At 42.3% G+C, this 25,176-nt stretch overlaps 1 protein-coding gene across 1 annotated transcript in view; it reads right to left on the reverse strand.

The window, feature by feature from the left end:
* Positions 1-25,176, reverse strand: part of FCHSD2 (FCH and double SH3 domains 2) — a 122,703-nt gene that overhangs the window by 11,285 nt on the left and 86,242 nt on the right. The window contains exons 9-12 of the mRNA XM_057368141.1: positions 23,347-23,469; positions 19,105-19,200; positions 10,366-10,482; positions 9,577-9,681 (exon numbers count right to left, since the gene is read on the reverse strand). Coding sequence (XP_057224124.1) covers positions 9,577-9,681; positions 10,366-10,482; positions 19,105-19,200; positions 23,347-23,469 — 441 coding nt within the window. The remainder of the gene's footprint in view (positions 1-9,576; positions 9,682-10,365; positions 10,483-19,104; positions 19,201-23,346; positions 23,470-25,176) is intronic.

The following is a 25,176-nucleotide window of genomic DNA, read 5'->3' on the forward strand; positions in this document are numbered from 1 at the left end:
GTCACGGCTCCCTCGCCACCACACCTCGCCCTGGGGGGGTTGCTGATCCAGGAACAGCCCCCAAAGCTGCTGCCTGGGAAATGAGTGCCATTCTTCATTTCCTGTGAGCCAAGGCACAGGGAATGGTTTTMTGGAGGCCCAGCCAGTCTCACAAGTTGGTGTTTTTAAAATAACACTTCTGGGTTGAYGCTCACTCCCMRCTCACACACTTGGGTGGTTCAGTGMAGCTTGAAAGTGTAACAACYCAGTGCTTCCCAGAATTTTTAAACTAGGAATACCCACAGAGCAGACCCTTCCAGGTGGGCACTAGACTGGATGTGAAACAAAAATAAATCCCATTCCATGCACACACACCAACCCCCTAACGCCCAAAAGGGGCTCTTTTCCAGAGATCACAAGGAACTCATTTGTTATGGAAGCAGGGTATGTTAATAATCCCAAAATTAASTAAGTACTGCACTGCAACAGTGTCAGGATTTTTGTCTTCAGAACAGCATAAAAATTGAGATTTTCTGACAGCTGGGTCCACTTCAGCATCCTGGCACTCTCACCGGCCGATGGAGCCAAGGATTGAAYAGATTCATGGCAAACCACCACTCTGATCCAAATTAGTTCACAGTCTAAACAGGAGCCATGGGAAGAGTACCACAAAGAAATTCAGGATTTCAAGAAAAGCAGATTTGCATCAAGAAGTGGAGGGCAAACCCAGGAATAAAACTGAGGATATTTATGTCCAGTCCAGCCCTCTCAACACCCTCCTGCTGCACTTGCTCAGCAGAGGCGCAGAAATCAAGTGACTTCCCAAAAATCCTYCAGTGAGTCACTGATGGAGGCAACAACAGAAACCCACTGAACCACCCTGGAATTTTTCCTGCATTCCCTTTCACAGCATTGGTCGTTTTTAGGATGTTACTGTGCAAGTAGTGAAGTTTCACCTCCTTTATCTCCCTTCCAACCCTACCCACAGGGTATGAATTGGCACCCCACTGCAGGATCCCTGACATGCCAAGCTCTCAGCAGCACTGGAAATCCAAGCAAGACCAGCAAAAACAGATGGGTCCAGGCAACATTAGAAGGCAATTCCCTTTTCAGCAGGGGCTGAAGCACAGCAGACTATGAGGATTATGTGTACAGTGAATTAAAATGCCAATGGTGCCATGTAGATTTTTCTTTCTTACGCAAATCCTTATTCTGTACAACATTTTGTATTGAGCTGAAGTGATACTGCTCTTTTTCTCATTTTTGCCAAGCTGCTGCACTTACAGAATCAGAGAATCATATCTTTCCACTAAGAAAATAAATCAGAATTGACTATAAATTTATTAAGCTGAACCCCTAAATATGTCTCCATTTTCACTTTATTTGTGAAGGTGACTTTAAATCTATTCTCAATCAAACCACTTTTGAGAGACATTATTTTAAATTCTGCTTAGAAGAAATGGGATTTTTAAAGAGTAGGTGAGTTATAGGATGAGAATTGAGGATGTCAAATTATCCTCATGTGGTTACAGCTGCATGCACACGCTCTCCCCCACAATGGGGGATGGAGAAAGGAGGATGGGACAACTCTGAGAGGTGTTTCCCACGGGAAAAGCCAAAGCCACTGAGCCAAGGGAAGTTTCCACTTCAAGGGAAACCTTCCMTTGTAAGGGGAATGAGTAACAGGAACTGTAAATATTGTTCAGGGAGCTGAGAAAATGAGGAAACATTAAATACATTAATGTGCATCCCTTCTCTCCTGTTCCTAAGCATTCAAGACTTCGAACAAACCCCCTTCAACCTCAGAGCTGCACAGAACACAGAGCAGATGGGGCAGGAAGAACAACCTTGTCACAGGCAACCAAYTCACAGAATCCCAGAATGGTTTGGGTTGGAAAGACTTTAAAGTCCATCCCATTCCACCCCATGCCATGAGCAGGGAACCTTCCACTACCCCASGCTGCTCCCAGCCCTGTCCAACCAGGCCTTGAACATATAAATTTCTATWAATTCAAACATATATCTATATATTTGTGGGGTGAAGCAGCTTCCCCCTGATCTGTCTGTATATCCTGACACCAGTTCAGAAGGATTTTCCCTGTGCCTCCACCAAGGAATTGCCCAGCCCGGCCGTTCTGCTGTTCACCTCGTTATGCAATTTCCAATTAGGCTGAGTTATGCACAGCAATAAACACTGGTCCAGGCTGCTGCAAACACTGCAGTTGATGCTGGTCCTCGCTCTGCTGCAGTTTGTTTGTACAAATCGTGAGCTAAAATAAACAAGCTGCTCCAAGATGCTTGACTRTACTTGACAAGAGGTTTCAATTCAACGTCCCCAGTAAATCCAGTGGAGTTCCCCCTCCCTATTTACACCCAGGAGCTTAACAGTCAACAAATGTTTGTTCCAAACCACAAATGTTTTGAGTTTCATTCCACTGCAGAAAGCCATAAAAGTACCGAGAGCATTAGGTCAGGCCTGCACTTGAAAGCTATTTACAGGCTGAGATTATGTTTTTACCTAAATAATTATGCTGGTAGACCAGAATTAACAGCTTCCTACCTGCAGGAAAAAGAAAAATAAAATACCCCCCAGGAGTATAACTTTATTCTGCTTCTCACACAGGAACAGGTACACATTTAAACACGGGTCAGTGGTGGCCTTGGCAGTTCTGRGTTGAACTCCATGATCTTAGAGGGATTTTCAACTTCAATGACTCTGTGATTTTATAGATACAAACACTTCATTCAAACACCACTACATGTACATCAGCTGGGGTCTGAGGCTTTCATGATGCCAGAATAAAATGTTAAATAAGTAAGAAAAACGGCAATACTGGTGATTTCACTGGTGACCACGTCGTGTCACAAGCTTTTCTGAAAGCCTTGTTCCCTAGGAAAGATCATCACATTAAAAACTAGACAAGGCTGATCCACTGGTTTTCTCTCTCTCCCACTGGAATGGTCCCCAGGGGACACTGGTGCTGTGCTCCTGACAGAGTGATCTCCCCAGCCAGAAAATATCTTAAAATATCTTGAAAAATCAAGTGACCACTGRCATTCCCAGCAACGCTGAGCATCTCCAGGAAGGCAGCAAAGCTTCCAAAGCTCAGGAATGCTGGAATCCAGCACTGCCTCTGAAATCTGGGTGCTGCCCAAATCCCATTGTTAGCAAGCCTCACTGCAGGACAAACATTTTCCTGTTTAACAGTGAAATTGCTGTTTACAGTCACCAATTACTGGTTAATAGCTTGGGATATTTCAACACTGATTAAAAAACCCATCAGCCACCCACAAAAAATGCACAAACTCTTCTGGGGGGTTCCTGCTTCTCTGAGCTGTTCCTTCTGCTGGGAGGGTCTAAGAAGATGAAAGGCAAAACCACCCAAGTTTTAAAAAATATAAACACTGTTATCTGTTCCTCACATACCTGATGCTGCTCCACATGGTTGATGGAATAGTTTTGTTTATTTACTGTTCCAGGCTTAATTAAGAAATGCTTTTAGACCCACAGCTTGCTCAACATGAAGATACACAACTGCTCTGCAAGGCATGGAAATGCAACCCAGCAGGAACACGGCAGAGCTGTTCCTGTTCTGAGAGGAAAAGGGCCAGAAACAAACCCCGAGTTCCTTCACATCCCACAAACACCCTGGATCCAAGTTCTTCAAAGTAATTTATAAAGGTGTTGGGGTAAAAACTAAACAGAAATGCAGCAAAGCTCATCCAATGTGGCTTCAGTGTTTTGGTTTAGGATTGTCAAAACTATTTTTAAACAGATTTTCCTGAAAACAGGAAAAAGAAACTGGTTTTGTCTTCTTTTTTTCCCAAGGTGCAGAACAAACCCAGTGCCACGCCCAGATTTTTTTTCTTCTGAAGAATTCAGAATTTTTTTAAAGGTTATATTTAGGAACTTGGTCAGATACTAAAATCAGATTAAATTAGGATTATGAGGAGACCTAAAACATCTTTTGTGAGAAATATTTTATTCCACTGCAATATTTTTTTTAGTGGCAGGAACAAATTCATAGAATCCTGGAATCACCGAGGGCAGAAAATCCCTCTAAGATCCTGGAGTCTAACCATTCCCCCAGCACTGCCAATGCCACCACTATCCCATGTCCCAAAGTGGTTGGACACTCTCATTTGGCAAACTTTGGTTTTAGCCAGGAAGAAATCAATGTTGWAAGATTTTTGCAAAACCTTCTGGAAAGCCATTATCTTTATTTCTGTCCTCATTTAGAAAGATTTTCTGTTGAAATTCTAGACTTTTTAACTGAAAAAAGGTATGAAAATGAAGTAATTCTCTTCAAGTAAAGTTAAATTTTGGGTGACTGGAATTCAGTGATACTATACAGTGAYAGATATACATGACTATAAATCAATTTTATTTATAATTAAGTCTTGGAATGCCCTAAGATTCTCAAAATCCGAAGTGAGTCTTATTCCATGTAATACAATTTCAAATGACAGCCCACTGCTGTTAAATYAGGGGTGTATGAGGAAATAAACCAAAAAATCCAACTTTTACTGCCTTGCTGGGGTTTRGGGTGGAAAGGCAGCTGTGGCAAAACCACCCCAACCAAAACCATAAATCCTGTCCAACAGAGCTCMCCTAAAATCTGGATCCTTTTTCTGCACCAGGTGGGGAAGGAGCTCCTAAATGACATTTTTTAACACAGCACTGAGTGGGTTTTTTTTTACACAGGAGGTTTCTACAGCCATTCCAGAGTTAATTTATATGCTAAATAATCAGCATGGAGAGAAATCCAATGAGGCTGTTGGGGCGAAGCAGACAGGAAATGAGACCCTGGCACAGATAACGCCTCTCCCAAGGCAATTCCAAGGTGAAGGAAACCCAGGGAAGAGTCCACCTGCACAGCTCCAGCCCARCTGGCACATGGATTTTTCTCAAGCTCAGGCACGTAAAACATGAAACATCCCCAAGTATTGAATTTGTAGGTCTTTAAGGAGTGGCTCCCAGGCTGCTGGGAACAGGGCYGAATGAGAAACACCCAAATTCTCAAAGTAGATAAATAAGAATATATAAAATAAACGGATGCAAACCTTTATTAACACATTCCTCTGTGGGCCTGGGGATGGATCTTCACAGAGTGAAAAATGTTATGGACATTTCAGAGCCAAAACATTCAGTAAGATTTAGGCAGAGGCTGCACTAGGAACATCTCAGGGTGCTTCAAACCCCATCCAACCTGGCCTTGGACACTGCCAGRGATCCAGGGGYAGCCACAGCTTCTCTGGGCACCCTGTGCCAGGGCCTCCCCACCCTCCAGGGAACAATTCTTTCCCAATATTCCATCCATCCTTGTCCTGTGGCAGTGATGCCATTCCCTTTGTCCTGGCATTATCTGCTGTGTAAAATGTCACTCTGCCCCTCACTAAACTGTTTTTCACCGAGGCAGTTTGAAATTCCTGCCCTGTGGATGTCACTGGCGTTTTTCCAGGCCAGTCCTCAACCTGCTGACCTGGAAAAACCAACAATTCCCACGAATCTCGTGCAGAGAAGGCACCTGCTCACCTGCACAGCTCCCACGGCCTTTGCATCCTGAGCTCAACCAAAGATTGCAGCCAGTGACATTTTACAAATTCACATTTTTTATTAAGAGGGTTATTCCCTGGCAGGTTGGACAGGGTTGGGAGYACCCTGGGACAGTGGAAGGTGTCCCTGCCCATGACARGGGTGGCACTGGATGATCCTGAAGGTCCCTTCCAACCCAGACCATCCCATGATTCTGTGATGCCATCYCATGTATTTCCTGAAGCATATGGAATCTGCTTTGTTCCCACTGTCCCACAASACAGCAATGAACACCCCCAGCCAAGCACAAGGAGAGGGAGAGATCAGCCCTCTATGTACCATTAAAAATGGCCCCTCTGAGCTGATCAAACCAAGAAAACAGCCCCACAATGAGCCTTAACTAGATCTGATCTGGTACAAACACTCTAGAGAGCTGTGGATATCCTGTGGTGAGACAAAAGGCATCCCCCTGTAACTGAGTGGAAACAGGATTAATTGCTGTGGAGGCCCCAAGACCTGAGAGGAAATGGGARACTTCCCACCATCCTGGAGAAAAATCACATCAGCCCCTGGGATAACTCAACTGCTGGAAGAGACCCACAGTGGAGTCTTTGGTCTGAGAGAGGAAAACTGAGAAGAGAAGAATTTCCCTGGGAGGCACCTCCAGTCCTGGGGGCAGTTTTGGGAGCGTGTYCAGGGCAGGGAACAGAKYTGRGAAGGGTCTGGAGCCCCAGGAGSGGCTGAGGGAGCTGGAAAGGGGCTGAGCCTGGAGCAAAGGAGGCTCCGGGGGGACCYTGTGGCTCTGCACAACTCCCTGACAGGAGGGGRCAGCCAGGGGGGTCGGGTTTTGCTCCYGGTAAGTTTTTTGTCTTTCAACTTTATGTCATTGACAGATAAAGGCACACAGTGGAAAAATAGAAATCTCAATTCCTTCCTTCCTGCTGTTACAGAAATCAAAGATTAAAACACAGTAGTTCTACTTCAGTTATGTGAATTGGCTGAGTGAGTACAAAGGAGTTCCAAAAATGTTTTATGTYCACTTATCAGTATCAATTATCACTTTGCAGTATAAATTTCCAATTTTTTCATTGATCTCCTTTGCAGCTGATGCTTGAATTGTGCCATCCTCAATTTGAAGGAGCACTATGCGCTCCCAGGGCTTGTCTTTATCCAAGTGGTTCAATGCTGCTGGGACAAGGATGGAATCCCTCTGGATCTAAAYTCCACAGGGTATCATTAACTACACTCGTTTTCACTTCTTTGCCAGTGCCAGAGGTATAATCACCCAAAATCTAACATTATTCTAACATTTCCTGCTAAAGCAAGCAAGCAAACCAAATAAAAAACCTATAACAAACCCCAAATTTTCCGTTTTAACACAAAATTCTGTGTTCTGGTTATGAGTTACAGTCACATCTGCTGTGTGTCACCTGCACAGCAGCACTCTGCTGGAATTCCTAATTTTCCCCCAGCTCTAATCAAGGAGTTTGCTCCCTGAAAACATCACAAGGTAAAATAGCTGTTATCCCTGGGAGAAAAAGATCAGAAATAACCCACTGAGCTRTGGATGTGCCGATCTGAGGGTTTATATTCATCTTGTAAACGACAAAAAAAAAGTGATTCACCACTCTTTCCTGATCCTGAGCGCATTTTCACTTGATTCCRCCACTGTACTTTCAAATTACACCTTTTTCCACATCCTTGTGCTTGTTACATCCAATTATCCCTCTGGAACAGCTCCTCAGTTCCTCCCAGGGTTTAGATTTCCCTGCATTCAGAGTCTCCAAGGATGAGGGCAGTGAAATGAGCATACCTATGCCCAAAACACCCTGGAAAAACCCCTTTACAAAAAAAAAAAATCCTCTCTAAAAGGTCCTGATTCAGCTCAACCTGCTTTAGATGGCACACTGAGACAGGCACTGCAGCAACTTGCCAGGGATATAAAACWCCCCAGGGGGAAACAGGAAACTGGAAGATGACCCAAGCTGAAAAAATTAATCCCAATGTGTTTGTGAGGCTGTCTTCCCCTTCAGGAAAGATAGAATAGGAGGAAAAAAGTGAATTTGCAAAGGAAAAAACACCAAGGAGTGGGTCAAGAATCCAAAATGGGATAGAAAAGGCATAAAAATTTCCATAAAAACAACAAGCATTTCAAGAGAAAAATACAAATAAAACTAAAATAAACTCTGTGTCATCCTCACACACCTTCAAACGTGGCACCAGAAGAAACTCCACAGCCTCCCCACAGCCTGAATAACTTTTTGCACAAATACCACTCCCCAACCCAACCTCAGCAATTCCAACTCAGTCAGTTGCACTTAAATATGCAGGAATGTTTGGTTTTCACACACTGGAAGGAATTACAATTGCATTCCCAAAGAAAAGTTTCCAGCTCCTGCTCTTCTCCAGGATTTTGTGTGCGCAAAAATCCCTTGTCTGATCACTGTTATTGAGCCCAGTTTTAGAAGAGCAGGGACTCCCAGGGCTAAAAGAAAAAGCCATTCCTAAGTGGAAATAAAAGTTCCCTAAACGCACTTAAATTCACTTTTACTGGCTTATCTTAAAAAACATAAACAATGCTATGCTGTAACTTCGGTAGCAGCACAGAAATGTCCCAAAARGTTGTTTCTACACCATTCCAAAAATGAAGGGATAATTTCATGTCTTTAAAATATGCAGCAAAAGAGAAAGAAGTTGCTAWAAATCCCCAATCTCTGACTTCCATCCTCAAGTACTTGGCATTGGCACCATATTTCCATGTAAAACAGGGCACGTGGTAAATATCAGAAAGATAAGGATGGCTTCACTCCAACACACTGGAAAACCAGAAATATATTTGTCTGTATTAGCTGAAACACATRTCTTGGAGAAAATAATTCATATTTATATATATAAAAAACTTACACTTCTTGGCACTTTCCCTCTATCCTCAGCCACTTAAGTTCCAGACTGATTAAATTTGTAATTTATTTTAATTTTATAATATTTTGCTGCRAGAACTTTCYTCTTGKTAATTTCTTGTCCTGAWTTTATTTCTTGCTGCTGCTGCTTTYATCTTTCATTCTCATGCTCTCCATGCTTGCAGATTTAATCATTAACTATATACATACATACACAAGTATTTTGGAGTATGGYCTGCTGGAAATAATTTACTCAAAACAGGTTTTTACACCACTTTCTGTAAGGTTTAGGTTTTTAAAAAAAAACCATATTCTACATTTACTTTAAAAAGAAAGCCTGCTAGTTCTCCTGCCAGGAGGAGGAATAATTTGACTCTGTATTTTCTGACCCCTTCACCTGTAAATCACATTCCTAATTACATCAGGTACTCTGAGGTATGAGAAGCACTTCATTGAAACAATTAGGTTTGTTCTACAGTTTTAATTAAGGAACTCACTCATCCACAACCCAGATCAGCTCCTGCTGCCTGCAATGGGGTTTTTCACTCAGTGGTCACAAAAACCATTCACTTTTCCTAACYCAACTCTGGCAGCCAAGTAGGAAGTTAATCTTTTTCACAAGTCTTAACTCACAACAGGTCTCATAAACCTCTGTAACTCTTTAAAAGCATCTCATAATAAAATTAGAGATACAAGGATTATTTCCAATGTATTCCCATCACCAGCCAGAACCAGTTTGTGTATCAAAACCCACTACAACAGCACATGGCAGTTGCTTCTAGAACTTAAAAATATAAAGACAGAGGTGAAATTACAATTTTCTGGTATTAGTTCCCTCAAGCAGAAGGAACTGAATATACCTGAGATTGTTTTTGTCTCTGTTTCACATAAAACCCCTAAATATAGAGATTCTTGACCTCTGGCAGTGGAAAAGGCAACACTCTTCATCAGGAGGTGTTTTTAATAYTAGTCTTCTGATCTGCAGTTTCATGTAGTTCGTTCACTACATTTGACAAACACACTATGAAGGGAAAAAAAAAGACATCTAAAATTCCCTGATTTTTGATGCCAAAAGTAGGCATTTCCACCAACTAAATGAATCAGCTGTAACGAAGATCTACCTGTGGGAAGGAAGTGAAAATGCCAGCATTTCCCTCTTACCTCAGCCTTGCGAATGCTCTCCCTGGCCTCRTCTATTTTCTGCTCCAGCTCCGCTCGGGTTTGCTCGGACATCACAGGCCCGTGGCATTCCAGCTCTTCCAGGGTCTGCCAGGAATAAGGCAACAAACCACAGATGGAGTAAATATCAGCAAAAATATATTTATGACAACCAGTGAAATTACTGTTTGATTGGGTGCTGGCGTTGCCAACACAGGTCCGTCCCAGGAAAGAAAGGCGATGACTCCAACCCTGCCCTCTGGCAGTGGGAAGCCATTCGCCCTTGTCCTGACACTCCAGCTCTGGCCCCAAGTCCCTCTCCAGCTCTCCTGGAGCTCCCTTAGGCACTGGAAGGGGCTCTGAGTTCTGCCTGGAGCCTTCCAGAGATGTCAGAGTATTGTGGGTGTTGTTTTTCTCCAGCTGATGCTGYGCTCAGGGGTTGGAATCATAACGGTAAATGAGAAACTGGCAGGGTGTGGTGAAAGCACAGCAGATCCCTCCCTCCCTGGCTGGCTCTTTTGGGGAAGAGCAAGGAACTTTGGCCTTTATTCTCTTAAAAGACATTGTAAAATCCAGCTGCCTGATGGCCGAACACAGCCCTTGGTTCTTCCGAGCTGAGCCGCAGACGGAGAAATAAACTGATCAATTCACATCTAATTCTCTGTCTTCGCATTACATTTGATGGCAAATTCCTCCTGGATTTTCCTAGTGTGGAACAGACTTTGGACCCCCCAGATAAGCCCTGGTGCCTGCAGCAGCCCCTCGCAATCCCYCTGCTCTCCCCACACGTACCCGCTGGCTGTGCACGATGTTCTTGTGCTCGCGGGCCACCCGCGTCGCCCAYTTCCGCGCCTCCTTGTTCAGGCTGTGCTCCTCGGTCGTTCCGGTCTCCGATTCCAGCTGTCGGCTCTGGAACAGGGAATGAGGCAATGAGCCATTGCCCAGAGCTGGGGCTGCCTCTGGGTTTACCCACAGGGTAGCTTTGGGTCACATTCATCAGCCTGGGGTCTTGTTTCTCATGAAACAAGAACACACCACAAGAGCTTCCTTGGGAACTTTGGGATGGTACCAGGTTGGGGGAAGCCAACTCCAGAAGCCAAAAGTTCACAAGAATWCAATTCCCAAAGTAAACAGGCATTATGGGAAGCAAAGATCATGGAATGATGGAATGGTTTGGGATGAAAGGGACATTAAAGATAATCCAGTGCCACCCCTGCCATGGGCAGGGAAACCTTCCACTATCCCAGGCTGCTCCAAGCCCCAGTGTCCAGCCTGGCCTTGGGCACTGCCAGGGATCCAGGGGCAGCCACAGCTTCTCTGGGCACCCTATGCCAGGGCCCCCCCACCCTCCAGGGACTCAAAAATAAAAGCTTTAGCATGACCAAGAGGCTCATTCTTGGTAAACTGTGATCAAACCATAAAGCCATCAAATATTTTAGCCCAGCACAGAAATTTCTATCCAAAAATGTTTGTGTCTGCAAAACAGAGACTGAAATTTATAATCACATTTTTGATGTTGTTCCATCTAATTCCTGCTTTTGTTGTGTTAATGACAAAAAATAAAWTTTTCCCCTCATGGAATTCCAGCGAAAGCAATAAGAAGTGGTTTTCTGCTGTCTACAGACTGAGCAGAACARATGCATTTCCCACTGAGGAATTACTAAAATCATTTTCAACCTTTCTATCATTTCCATTTGTAACAGAATCACAGAATCATTTGGGCTGGGTTCCATCCTTGAAGATACCCAAAAACCACCTGACTTCAGCCCTGGACTAAAGGTCGTGGACCAGAGAACCTCCAGAGATCCCTTCAAACTTCAASCAGCCTCTGCCTCTGGGTTTTTTGKTTTTTKTTTTTTTTTTTTTTTCAGAACCAGTCACTGAATCCACAACCACCTCACACTCTTTTTTATCTCAAGACATAAATCCTGCACAGCCTTTGAGATCAACCCAAAAAATTCCCTTATAAACTATGACTCAAGAACTGAGCCTGGTGCTGTTGAAGTGTGAAAGAAATGCCTGTGTCACAAATTTCTCACTCTGTATGGTTCAAAAGGCACCMTTTTTCTTCATCAGGTGGAGTGTGAAACCAGAGAAGAGCCCAAAAGGATGAAAAGGTTGTTTAGGCAAGAGAAACCCAAGGTTAGACACAGGAAAGGGTAAGAGAGCAGAAAGTGGTGGAATTATTTTCAGGGTAGCTGGGAAGCCTCCAGCTGTTGCAGAAGAAGAGATGCTGCTCTCAGGTATTTTAGCAGAAAAAGTGGAATGATTGGTGTCAAGGAAGGATGAGAGTTTAATCATCTACACCAGCATTTGGCACAGACTGGAGACAAATCAAGACACACCAGGAGGCAACCTGAAGTCATTYTGAAAACAAGATTTTTCTGCCCTTTAGATTACACTGTGCTCATGGAAGAGGCAAAAAATACCATCTTAGGTCAACATCCTGTCAGGGKATATAATTGAAAAAGAGGCAGAATCGATTCAGTCACTTTGCTCAGTGAAGTTCCTCTCCATCAGAATCAAATCTGGCCTTTATTCTCAGTGTCTGGGGGTCAGAGCCACAAAGGCCATGCCAGTGTCACCTTCCAAGCAAAGGGAATTGTCAGACAAGGCGTGGAGCAGCCCMGAGGAGGAGGAGGAGAGGCACAGGCACGGGGCCAGCTCAGGGATGAGCAGGTGGGAAGGTGAAGCTTGAAGTGAGGATTTCTTCACCCGTCTCCTCAATTTAATTAGTAAATTGGCTTTTATTGAGGTGGATTTAGAGAACCACACTCCTTCATTACTGACCTCTTTAATGACCTTTAAACTGTTGCACTGTAAATTTAAAAAGTATTTTAAACACATAGATTTATTTCAGCATCAACCAATCCTTAAGGGAATATTCCACCTCAGTTTTTTCCCAGCTTCTTCCACAGTTTCCAACTGAGTCTTCATCTCAGCAGAATCTTTGACATTCCCTCTTCCCCGTGACACATCTGAGAGCAGAAACATCCCATATTTTCAATGTTCCCACTGGTCTTGCTCCTACTCAGCAGCTCATTTTCATAAGGGAAAAAAACCAGACTTTTCACGCACTTGATAATSTTCGGCATTATCCCAAGTGTGATTTTGGGTTTTAATCTATTTATCAAAAGCACTTTACCAGAAAAATGAATGCAGATTTTGTGGCTACTCTGAAGAGCCTACTGAAAAATAAAGGAACTCTGTTGGATCAGACTTAGTGATTTATAAAGCAGCATTGCACCCAGGCAGCCCTCACCCTTGCTTAAAAATAAAATAAAAATGGGGCAATGAAAAGTAATTCTGTATCCTCAGGTAAAGACAGACTGGAGGAGAACATCAAGMAAGAAATGAAAACCCAGCTGCCATTAAAACAGGTGAGAATAAAGGAGCTAAACCAGATTATCTGCTGTGGACATCAAAATMCAAATTGTAGGGGAGAAGGTGATGGAACTGAAGGGTCTGGTCCTGACAGATTTACTCCATGAAGAATTTGCTGAAGGGTGTCCAGGACTGGAACCCCGTGGTGCCAAGACGTCCAATGACTCAATTTAACCTCTTCCCARAAGAGAGGGAAACCAAACCCGCTCRGCGTGGCCGAGGAATGAAGGCAGAGCCAAAAAACCTGAGCTAAACATAGATGGACACTGCAGTTCTCCCAGGGCTTGGATTACAACGAAAACAGTGTTTAGTGCTAAAAATTCGATCAGTAAACCAACAGAAAGCTCTGGATGGCTCCAAGCAGCTAAAAAGCTTAGAGGCAGCAATGTTGTTTCTTAAATTAACAAAAGCATTCAARCTGCAGACAAATGCCACTTCTCCCTTCTGGTCTGAAAAGTTGCTGCAGGTGCAGGATTTGCCTCCCAAAGGGCCAAACTCAGCCTGAGCTCTTATTTATCTGGTTATATCTGGATGCAGATGGCACAGCACTGTCTTCAAAGTGAAAAACCATTGGCTCTTGAGCCTCCAAGTTCCTTATTTTTGTAGCTGAGGCTTAAAAAAGTTCACTTCAACCAAGGCAAAAAGCAGGGAACATTTATTGCATGCAAAGCACTGACATAAACACATCTAAAAACTGGGCATTTCTTTTAAAAAGAGGTGAAAACAAGAAGTTTCCATGCCAATGCTGCAGAGCAACACTCGGCGAGGAGGAAGGAACACACATGACATTTTTCACACAATTCACTGCTAAACTCAGCAGTTCTGAGAAAATCATGAGCCAAGTTTGGGGCTCCTTTTAGTCTGTTATTGCTGAACTCATTTAATTTTAATTTAGCCACAAGCGAGCTGGGGATGACTCATATTTCAAACAATTTTCAACATTTCAAACAGGACGCYCCTCATCTTCAAAAATTCAGATTTTTTGCATATAGGTTTCTTTTTTTTCCACTCAGAATAATAAAAAAGAACTTATATCCACTGTTATTATTACAACCTGTATGTTACAATAAGGCTAAATCCAAATCAACCTCCTAATGCTGCTTTACAGAAGCACATTCTGCTTTTTAAACTAATAAATTATTAATCTATTATTGATAATAACCAATATTATATTAATCTAATACATGAAGTGGTGAGGGGGCTGCAGAAGAAAAAGGAATATCTCACTGGGCAGGGATATTTTGGTTTGTTTTGTTTCTTTTTGTTTGAGTTTTTGTTGTTTTGGTTTGGGTTTGGGGAGTTTTTTTGTTTGTTTCAGGTGGTTTGTCTTTTGGTTTTTAGGTTTTTTTTTTTTTTTAAAGTCTAGAATCTTAAAAGTATTGATTTTTATTAAATATCACTGCTCAACAAAACTTGGTTATTCCTAGGCCTTGATGTTTCTGTATTTAAAACTTCTGTTATATACAGGCGATGAAAAGCCACAAGTATTTTTTTAAATTAATTGGAATCTAATTTATTTTTCAAGGTTTTTGCTGTTGTCACTGAAATTATTATTGAAATTAGAGTGCAGAGTACTTTTGTTAATTTGCTTCSATTCTCACCCTCATAATTATCCTAATTTGCCTCAGCCCTCACAGCAGCTGCATTCCCAGCCAACTTCTCCAAAAATCTATTAGAACTAGAAATGTGGAAAAATTGTCCTCATTAGGTAACCAAAGGCAAAAATGGGTCTTTCAGAATCAAGTTTGACACAGAAAAATTGATTTTGTTGATATTTTCAATGCAATATAAACAAAGGTTTAATTCCTAAGTGGCCCCTTCTTTCAAGTGTAACTTCTGCATTCTGATGTCACTGTCAGAAATTATCTAGAGCTCTTCTCAAACCGTGCTTCCTGACTSCAAAAACCCAAGGATTCTAAGAGTGTGCTCTCTAAATTAAAATAAGGTGGTGAAAATTAAAATAAAATCAACTAGGCTTAAAATTAAATAAAACCGATTAGGCTGGGAGCCGATTTCAGCTCACTGAACTTAAKGGAAAATCAGAAATGATCCTCACATTCAACCTAAGTCCCCAGTAGATACAAAACTTTTGTTCTCTTCAATATCAATCTCAAATATAAATATCAGATCTCAGACTTTATTTTAACCACAACTGGAATGGGAGGGATTAAATGAAATCAGTTTTTCACAAGCACAAGATGGATCAAGTCAGAGGGAAGGCAGAGCTTTTCCCACTGATCATTTCTTTACCTGCATGGCTCCAAGCCTCCTCAAAAACAATTCCTAATATTGTGTAAAATTAAATAATCACTTCTCTTTAATATGTATTTAGCCTCAAAAAGTTTATACTTAAAAGCAGTCTGTTCTGCTATTAAAAGGTTGATAAAATGAAATAATAACTTTAATTTTTTAAAAAATAATTAGCTTCAAAACAGTTATACTTAAATTCAGTCTATACTGGTTTTAAAAGCACAGACCACTGTAAATAAAGAAATATGGACCTTTTTTGTACTTGTTTCTGTAACTTATAGAACATTCCTTCACAGAAGATGCTGAGAAATGTTCTTTTGAGAGTGATGGGAAGGTCATCCTTATTTTCACAATCTACCCAGTTACATGGGGGGAAACTGCAAAACTTTCCACTGACCTTCCTGAGGTGTTTTTGTGCAAATTAAGAGGGGGGAAAAAAACATTATTTTAATGTCAAGAAGCTGTGGGCCAATTCAGCTGGGTCACAGCTTTTCCTTACGTGCTCCGAGGATACAGTGAATGAAAAACAGGAAAAAGACCCCAAAAATGAAGCGTCAGCTTTTCAGAGCCCTTCTCCTCCCGCTCCAGGGACACTTTTGTGTCACCTGGCTCCTTTTCTCACGTGATAACCCTGGGATCAAGGAAAAAGGAGCTTTTCCAAACAGGAAACAGAGAAACGCAGGCGAATTTCCTTTCTCTTGTGCCCTGTTCTTGTGGCTTATCTGTGAGCACRGGGACAGCGTGTTTTCCACACACTGCATTTGTGTGAATTAATAAATATCCCTTTCCTCGTGGGAGGATGGGGATGATTAAACTGTGGAGCATCCAGCAGCCTCTGTGGAAGGCCAAAATGTGCTGACTGGAGTTCCTTGGGAGGATAAAGGTATTTTAAAAGACTCTTYTCCACTCTCCGCTTTGCTGGCTATAAATCCATGTTGGGAGTTCATTTCTGGAGAAGATTAAGGCTTGTTAGGAACAGATCAATCAGTTCTTTCTGAATATTTCTGAAACAGTTTCTTTAAGGGTAAGTGGTTTGGTTTAGGTTTTTTTTCTAAACTTCTTTTTATAAAAATAGGAATTTATGTCCATCAAAATGAACCAACATACTGAAACAATCAAAATAATTTACCAACATGAACAATTAATTAAAATCAAGCACAAACCAATATTTTTATACCAAAGTTTTTAGGTCAAAAATACCTGATTGATGTAAAACATTTTGCAGTTGGTTTCTCTTTGTGAGCACTCAAGAGTGGATATTTTGCCTAGTGCAACTGGGATGTTGGGGAGCAAAAATCCTGGAAATYGATGGAAAACTGTGAAATTCCTTCCTTTCTTAGGAACAGACCCTTTTGGAGGCTCTGCCTGTGCACGTTGGGATCGTTTTGAAAGCAAACTGAGCTGCACCTGACTCAAGGACTGCACAGAAATCCTAGTAATCCTAGCTCTTGTCTTATAAAACAGAAGTTTTGAGATGGACCATRTAAAAATGGAATTTACACCAGAATTCAGAGCTCTCCATCTAGAGCTCCACATTCATACTGTTTATAACATTCTTCCTGCCCACAATACTCATCCCAATAAAATCAATATTGGACTCCATTCCAATAATACTAAAATTATGAGCCCAGCCCCAGTGGATCAGCCTGAAGAGAGCCCACAAGTTGTTCTTGGAAAAGGTTAATATTAAACTTTTGATGAGATGTATTAATGAATCTACATTTTTCTTTTAGTCCATGGTGTGAAAATTATCATGCACAAACCACAGAAAGTAAAAGCCAACTGGTAAATCTCTGCAGAACATCTACACAGAGAACACGTGGCAAAAGAATGCTTGCTAATTGTCCTCCTGTAATTAAATGTTGTTCCATCAGTTAGAAAACACACAATTTCTGCCCAATTCAAATGCCTGAGCAAGAGGCTTTGCTCTCTTGTACTTATTGTAAAAATGGGAATGCCCAGGTAGGATCCTGTTAGCTGAGCAGAGTTATAGGRATCACAAAGAGGCATAATTTAATTATTTTGGGAAAAACTGGTTACAGCCCAAGCAGCTASAGCCTCAAAGCTGCAGTGCACTGAGGAAATGCAGGAATTCTGCAGCCCAGGTGGGTTAACCAAGCAAAGGAGTGGCTGCATGTGAGGAATTGAGACATGAAGGACCCATTCATCGCTTCCTAAACATTCCTGGAGTGAGGCTGCACCAGCAGCACACGTGGACCCTGTGAGCCCACACAAGAGCCATGGCACAGAATCCTGGCATTTCTCATGCTGAAGAGTTTAATGGGGGTGAATTACAGCTCTGCTGGCCATRGGGATGGCCCTCTGGAAAAGGAGCCAAATCAAATTAGCAACAGGGCTGCATTTCATCAGTGCACACTGAGAGCCTGCAGTTGTCACACAAGCTTCTCCTCTCACAGGAGCAGCAACCAATTACACACAGCACCGTCCTGAGCTGTGAAACTTTAATGTATGCCCCCAAAAGATTAGAATATCAATTACAAACGCTGTGCAAAAGCACAGGAGGAGTGTGAGGCTGCTCCCCATWAATAACACCGTTACATTGATTTTTCCTCCTAGAAGTCTCATTGTGAATRAAGCTTTTTTTTCCGTTTTCTGTTTTCTATATATTTATATAGAGATTGTGCATTCTGTTGCCACCTCTCCAGAGTGTAAATTCAGYATCCCACATGCACAGGGGTAACACAAAGCTGACCAGAAACACCCCAGGTACCTCAGCTATGGTCATTCTCATAGCACTGACAGGTGAGGGCTCAATCTCCACCAGCTGAACTGCATTAAAACTCTGGATGCAGGGAGTGCACAGGGATGAGAACACACGGCAGCGAAGGTTAGAGAGGYAGGACACAGACAACCAGAAAGATTCTGCTCACTGTTATCAAGAACAACCTAAAACTTTATCACAGAATCACAGAATATCCTGAGTTGGAAGGGATCCAGCAGCATCGAGTCCAACTCCTGGCCTTGCACAGACACCCCAATGATCCCACCCCAGAGCATTGTCCAAAGGCTTATTTATGGAAATAACTGATTCCTTCTGGAAGAAAAGTMAAAATCTGAGTTTGTTAAAAGGGAAATAGAAAGGAAACCCTGCCAGAGGTGTCAGGGTGACTGGGAAAATTATTCTTACGCAGTTACTAACAGGGCTCTTGAACTGAATCACCTGAGCTGCAGGTCAGGACTGCCCACTAAAGAATTCAGTTCACTCATGAACTCAAGGAAGAAAAAGTTTACATGTTTTAAAGATCCAAACCTCTTTTAAACAGCTGTTTCTTAAAATAACGTGAGTAATGTCAATGGGACATCAAGAACCCACTTTAATCAAGGTGCTGTTTTGGAAATGTACTTACATGCTCTGATCCACTCGATTTTAATGTCATTAATGATTGCTTTGGAAGCAACACAGAAACCAGGATAAGATTTTTGGCTATTGGTTTGGAATTGCTGTGTTTTAACAGCATTATTTTAAACTCTCTATATGATATCTAAGCACTCCTTGAGTAACTGAGGTGTGTAGGGACATTTTATGTGGCACAGCTGTAACCCAGTATTAGTGAATATTATGGGAACCACACCAGCAGGACAAAAAGGCAAAAAAATTAAATAGGAATTAGGTTGAAAGCAGTGAAACACAAGCCTGTTAGTCACAATCTGGAAGCCAAAAAAAGATTCTGCTCTTTTGTGGATGATGTAGAGKCTATTTGATGCTTTTTTTACCATCACCCACCTCCCGCAACCAGGCCACTCTCCCTTTCTCTCCCAAAAATACAGCACAAGGTTAAAGCAGACTGGGACACCCGTGATTCTCTCCCCATTTCTAACAACCTGCTTTAAAACAGAGCAAGAGYAAGGAACTGCAGGGCTTCACAGGGCTCTTACAGTGTCACTGTCACTYGGCTGGAACTGGAAGGGCTGAGGTTTGTGGAACACCGAGTTCTCCTGTAAAAACAGCTGGAGATTGTAGTCCCGCACCACCTGAGGAAACAGAAAGRTTTATTTAGACTCCTTGTTTTGTGAACTGAAAAACAGCTGGACAGCCAAACCAGCACAGTTTCCAGCTGAGATTAAACYTGCAGCAGGAGCTTGGGTGCACCAGCAGGGAACTGAGGACCTGAGCTGGTCAGAGAAACTGGCAGAACACACTCTGGGTGACAAGGATCCAAAATATCCCTGGCATTCAGCTRCAATATGGGGAAAAAAGCCAGCTATTAAACAGAAACTCTGCGGTGTCACTGCCATAAATATTTTTCTCCCCTCCTGTGGGTAATTTCCTGTGCACTGCTCTTCCTTATGCTGAAAAGTCTTAATTTTGCAGAAATTATTTGTTGTGGAAGCTGAAAAGACTATTTGGAATAATGTATCCAAAATCAGTTACAAACTTAATCTCTCTCTTTATTAAATTGCTTTCAGAGAAAACTCTCCAAGCTTGCATTTTGCTGAAGCAAAACTCCTTCAGCTCCCAGATTTGTTTAATGATACGTTTCAGGCAGCATGACACAGATCCCTAAACAAACCTCTTATGTCACAATTTACACAGATTTACAAAGAAATACCCAGTGATTGCAAGTTAAAAATATAAGGATCACTGGYTGAAGAACTCTTACAGAGCATTCACTGCCTCAACTGATGAAAATGCATCAAAATTATATCAATCTATTACCAAACTGAGGGTTTGTATGTACAAAAGAGATAATAAAGATGGTATTTATCCAGAAATAGCAGCACTGTGCATGACCAAGAACTCTGTGCTGGGTGGACAATGGGAAATAAAACTTGTTCTCTAAAGCAGCAAAATGTTGATGCTTGTGTTGCCGAAATACTGAACTGTAAAAAATTAATCTCCAGTTAAAGAAAGTAAATAGTCCTCCAGGGCCAATAATACACTCATCTAAACCAGAAAAGTACATAATTACTGCTCCAATTTGAGCAGTTGAACATAAACACATTCAAATGGGGAGAAAACAGACAGGGATCTGCATCACGAATTCCCAGAAATAGAAATTCAGAAAATACTAAAGAAGGAAACATCTGCAGCTTCAGAGGATGCTCAGCACTGATCTGGCATCAAAATCATTTAATTGAAATAGTTATTCCATTAAATTGTCCTTCAGATCCGTGTGAATGCTGACCATAGCACACAACCCTGGGCTATGCCAAATATGTGCAACTATTTTAACTTCAATTAGGAAAAAAAAAAMCAAAATGAAGTTACTGAGGATGTGAAAACCTACACAGATATTTTAATGCACTCTCCCCACAGAAATCTGACTTGTGAACAATTCAGTTCTTCAAAGCAGAAAACTCATTTTTCCAAGAGGACTCCTAAGAGATTTCCCCTCAAAGCCACAATAAGTGGTTAAAAATGAAAACGACTGTTATCAGAACAGGAGACTCGGGAGAATGTGCAAGCCCAGCAAATGAAATCCTGCATTTGCACAAAATATTGGACAATTGATAAAAGGAAAATAAAAATATTTCAAAGCAACATTGTAGCCTTAGGATTAAACTGCAACCTTTCTGAACAGATTTCCTGTTATTCAGGAATTAAATCAGTGCTCTTACATGATTTCTTTCTGAAGTCAATATCAATTSACAGGTTAAAACAGACCTGCAATCAAACATTAAATATATCCCATCTGCAGAAACAAGGCACAGTCAGAGACGAGCATAAGGGAAATTATTTGCCCTCTTACCAGAAACCTCTCAGCAATGTTACTCAAAACAGCAAATGGAATTTCAGAAAACCTTCCAAAGAAAATCAGTTTTTTTCCAAAAGAGAAGTGCAAGAACTGCAAGTCTTGAATAAATCTCTTCAAGTGAAATGGAACTTATATTGCATTTTCATAGAATCGCAGTCCCAGACTGGTTTGGGTGGGACAGGGCGTTAAAAATCATCTCATTGCACCCCAGCCATGGGCACGGACACTTCCCACTGTCCCAGGCTGCTCCCAGCCCCAATGTCCAGCCTGGCCTTGGGCACTGCCAGGGATCCAGGGGCAGCCACAGCTTCTTTGGGCACCCTGTGCCAGGGCCTGCCCATGCTCCCAGGGAACAATTCCTGCCCAATATCCCAATATCCCAATATTCCATCCATCCCTGCCCTCTTTGGGGTCAATGTTCCCATTCCAGAGTCTGAGGAATGACAAGGGCCACCCTGACCCAGGAGTAATGAAACCTCCAAAGCTCCAATAAAAAGTACTTTGGTAAAACTACAAAAAAATATAAAAAACATCCATTTTATACAGAAAATCTGGGGGTTTTGCTGTTTTCCCTCGATCTGCATTACATGAGGCGACAGCCAGCCCTGCCCATCCAAGGAGCCATCCCTAGCACTTTTGGGAAGCAACCTGTGTCCTTCTAAAGCAAATAGATTTTAATCCATCCTGCAAACAGAAATACAGTTCAGATGGAACAGCAGAAGTGTTTCTCCCAATGACCTGAAGTGTCTCTTGTAAGCAGAGCTTGCCAAGCTTGTACTGAAAACTAACAAAGGACAGGTGAAGCATTCAAACTCCCTGATAAATATTTAAAACCTTTGCTTTGACAACAGGTTTATTCTAAATTGCTAACAAATTTATTACATGTTAGCAACTCAAGCTGCTTTTGAAAAACAMGGATGGGTTTTGGTGGAGAGAAAATGTTCTTTCTATGGATTCACCTCGTTTGTTTTAAGGCTGATCACTGCAGCCTGGACCTGTTATGGAAAGCAGGGATAAGCAAAGCCTGTGGAAAAAAACACCAGTCAATATATTCAGAGCAAAGCAAATGTTTTCAGCAGCAAGGAAATACAGATTTTTCTTCTCTGCATCCTTGAGCCACAAGGAGAGAAGCAAACTGAGTTGTAAAAAGCAGCTGTAAAAGCCCTGTTCAGAGCTGCCAGCTGAATTTCCATTTCTRTCCCTTCTCCAGGCATTGTACCCAGGGAGCAAAGCAGAAACACAACTGTTTCCCTCTCACACCCTGTGTGACTTTGTCATTGTGTAAAATAAACCAGACCTGCAGCTCTCTGGCCTCAGGAACACAAACCACCACAAGCTCAGCAACACCAATATCCAAGGAGAGGATTCCTGCTCCAAGGAACTCTTTGGATGTGACAGTTCAGAGCTGGATGGAAGTCCCAACCAGGCAGCTCTCCAAGTATTTTGAACAAAGGATCTGATACAACAGTGAAAAATTAATTATGCAGACATTAGCCAGAAGCTTATTTAGCTAAAAGATTCCAAGCCAGCATTTTTGGGGGAGGTATTTGAAGCTGAGCTGAATGATATGCCACAAGGTAAATTATTGGAAGTCTTTCTGCAACAGAAAACTGTATTTTGATTCTTTTTACAGCTGCTGCCAAGTAAATTCAAAGCTGAGGGTGAAGCCCATTTTTTGTGGCCTCACTTTAGATCTCTGAAGGTGTGAGATCACTTGCTTGGAGGTAAATAAGGAAAATGTTAAAAAAGCTTTTGCTCCACATCTCTGTGTGAATGAGCTCTGTTTCTGGGTGGGCGGGGAAGGTAAATGTATAAAGGAATATTGTGACTGCACCAAAGCAGCTTTTCTGAGCTCAATGGCAATTATTTTATTTTTTTTTAGCCCTGCAGATGAATTATTTAAGTATCAAAATTACCCTGGAAGCGATCACGCCTCTCCGAGTCTGGCTGCTCGACAAAGCAAACAAACCATGTCTATGACAAGGCTCTAATTTGTTTGCTGTGTTTGCCACTCTTAATTCCATGGAGAAAACAGAGTAATATTTTGGATTTCAAGTTGACAGACAATTATAAAGAAATGATCCAAGCAGTTTCCAGGGCTTTGCTGTGATGGGTGACTAAAGCAGCTCCAGATTATACCGTGAAGAACCCTCAGCTGCAATTTCCCCTCCCAAAAGCGCACGGTGAGGAGAAGTGAGCATCTCTGGATGCAAATGCACTCAGAGGAAGGCAGTCTGGGTGCTAGAGGAAAAAAAATCTCCCCAAGAAAACTGTCTGGTGTCTTTTAACTCAATACCACTCAGGAGTAACTAAAARTAACAACCTTTCAGTTTTGTCACGATTTTGGAAGCGAACCTTAAGCCTGGGGGTTTGTCCACACTGTAAGGATTCAGTTACAAAGCATCACTGAGTTCAAACTTACCCTGCTGGAAGTCTCCAGTAAAAACTGGAATGTGTTTTGTACAGCTTGGCATGTCTCTAGCTCAGTCCTGCTGAATGCCATTAAATAATCCTTCAGGTGATCGTAGATATTTCCGTCGAGAGCCTGCACGAGGGAAGGAATCGAGCACCATTAAGCAAAGCAGGAAGCAGCTCTGTACACAATTTCTCAGTTTTCTTGTGTGSATTTACAGCGTTGTTTCCAGCAGATATCCACCTATGCAGGGTGGACAGAKCCAGGGCCACCCCTCATTCCCGGCAGGATGAATGGGATGCCATCACCCCATTAGATGGCAGCACACAGCACTGCAGCACCGTCCAAGGATGGCATCCAGGGCTTTCCACGGCAGAGCACAGCAGCGAGGGCAGCTCTGGAGCARGGAATAGCTCAGGGACATTCACTGAGGTCAGGGAAGAACCCAGCAACTGCAAGGCCATGGATGCTGCCAGCCAGAGAATTCCTTATGGAAAGAGGACAGTGCCAGTGCACTCAAACATCTGTATGTGACACATACCCAGCAGTGTATGTGTCTGATTGTAAAAAACAGCTCAGTAGGAGCTGCCACTTTCTTTYGTGCACAGAAATACCAAATAAAGAAAAAAAAATTATCCTAAATGCAACAGTGACAGCAAAGTKCAACCCCCAAAGCTCTGTTGTAAGCAGAGCTGTAAAACCACATCACACGCTGCAGGTTACACAAGTTCTATGTTAAATATGACTCTGCAAGTGACTGACAATGTCATTTAAATATTTAACTCAGGATGTATTTAAATATATATGATATAGATTTTTAAATAGGTCATCTTTCATGGATACCCATTTAAAYGGTGCATTCATGGAATAGTGTTCAACATACTCAAGAATGTTTCTGTAGAAAATTGCATTTGATTATTTAAATCATTTTGAAAATCTGAGGACAGAAAATAGTGAAATCGTTAAAGACTTAATATCTGCGCCAGAAAAATCAACCCCAATGTTTAAGGCGAGGTGAACAGACAATAAATCAGACCCAAATCCTGGAAGTGTCCAAGGCCACGCCGGATGGGGCTTGGAACCACCTGGTCTGCTGGAAGGGGTCCCAGCCCATGGCAGAGGCAGAACTGGATGAGCTTTTAGGTCCCTCCCAACCCAAATAATTCCACAGTCCTATAACACTCAGAACTTAGGAAAAACAGAAAAGATTTTTCCTTCTGTGAAAGTTTCCCAGGTATAGCCACCATCACGTGCAATTTTAGCTCAGCACACAGCCATCCTCAGAGGGGAAAATCCAATTGTTTGACTGAATTCTCAAACTCTGATATCCCAAATCCACACTACACTGCTTTCTTCATCCTCCACCTACCAAGTGTAAAGGATTTTTTATCAGAAGCTGATTGTTTCCCTCAATCTCACGTATTAAACCTGCCTTGAACTTAACAGTTCTATAGCCATCAGAAGCCATTATGCCAAACCAGTAGCAAACTGGGAATTTCTTCCAAGCCCCCACACTGTAGCTGGCTCTCTGAGCTGATCAAAGGCTGGGCTCGATGGGTCAGCAGCCAGGGCAGCTCCTGGAAGGCTGGGAAGGACTTCCCTTTGGCTGGGAAAGAGCTACAGGACAACTGCTCCAAGCTCCTGTGAGTGAAGCCAGCTCCACCAAACACTCTGCTAAATAGAAATGATTTAAAACTCTTCCTAAAAGAATGGTATTACATGAGCTTAGAGCTGGGATGCTTAGCTGAGGAAAGCATCAGGAAATTCCCAGCAGCAAACGCACAGAAAGCAGGCAGCCACAGACAGGCACAGGCGCAGTTCCTGCCCGTCCTGCTGTGG

Source organism: Malurus melanocephalus, unplaced genomic scaffold (assembly GCF_030028575.1).
Source record: "Malurus melanocephalus ecotype Western Australia unplaced genomic scaffold, MMel_1.1 scaffold_89, whole genome shotgun sequence".
NCBI classification, from domain to species: Eukaryota; Metazoa; Chordata; class Aves; order Passeriformes; family Maluridae; genus Malurus; species Malurus melanocephalus.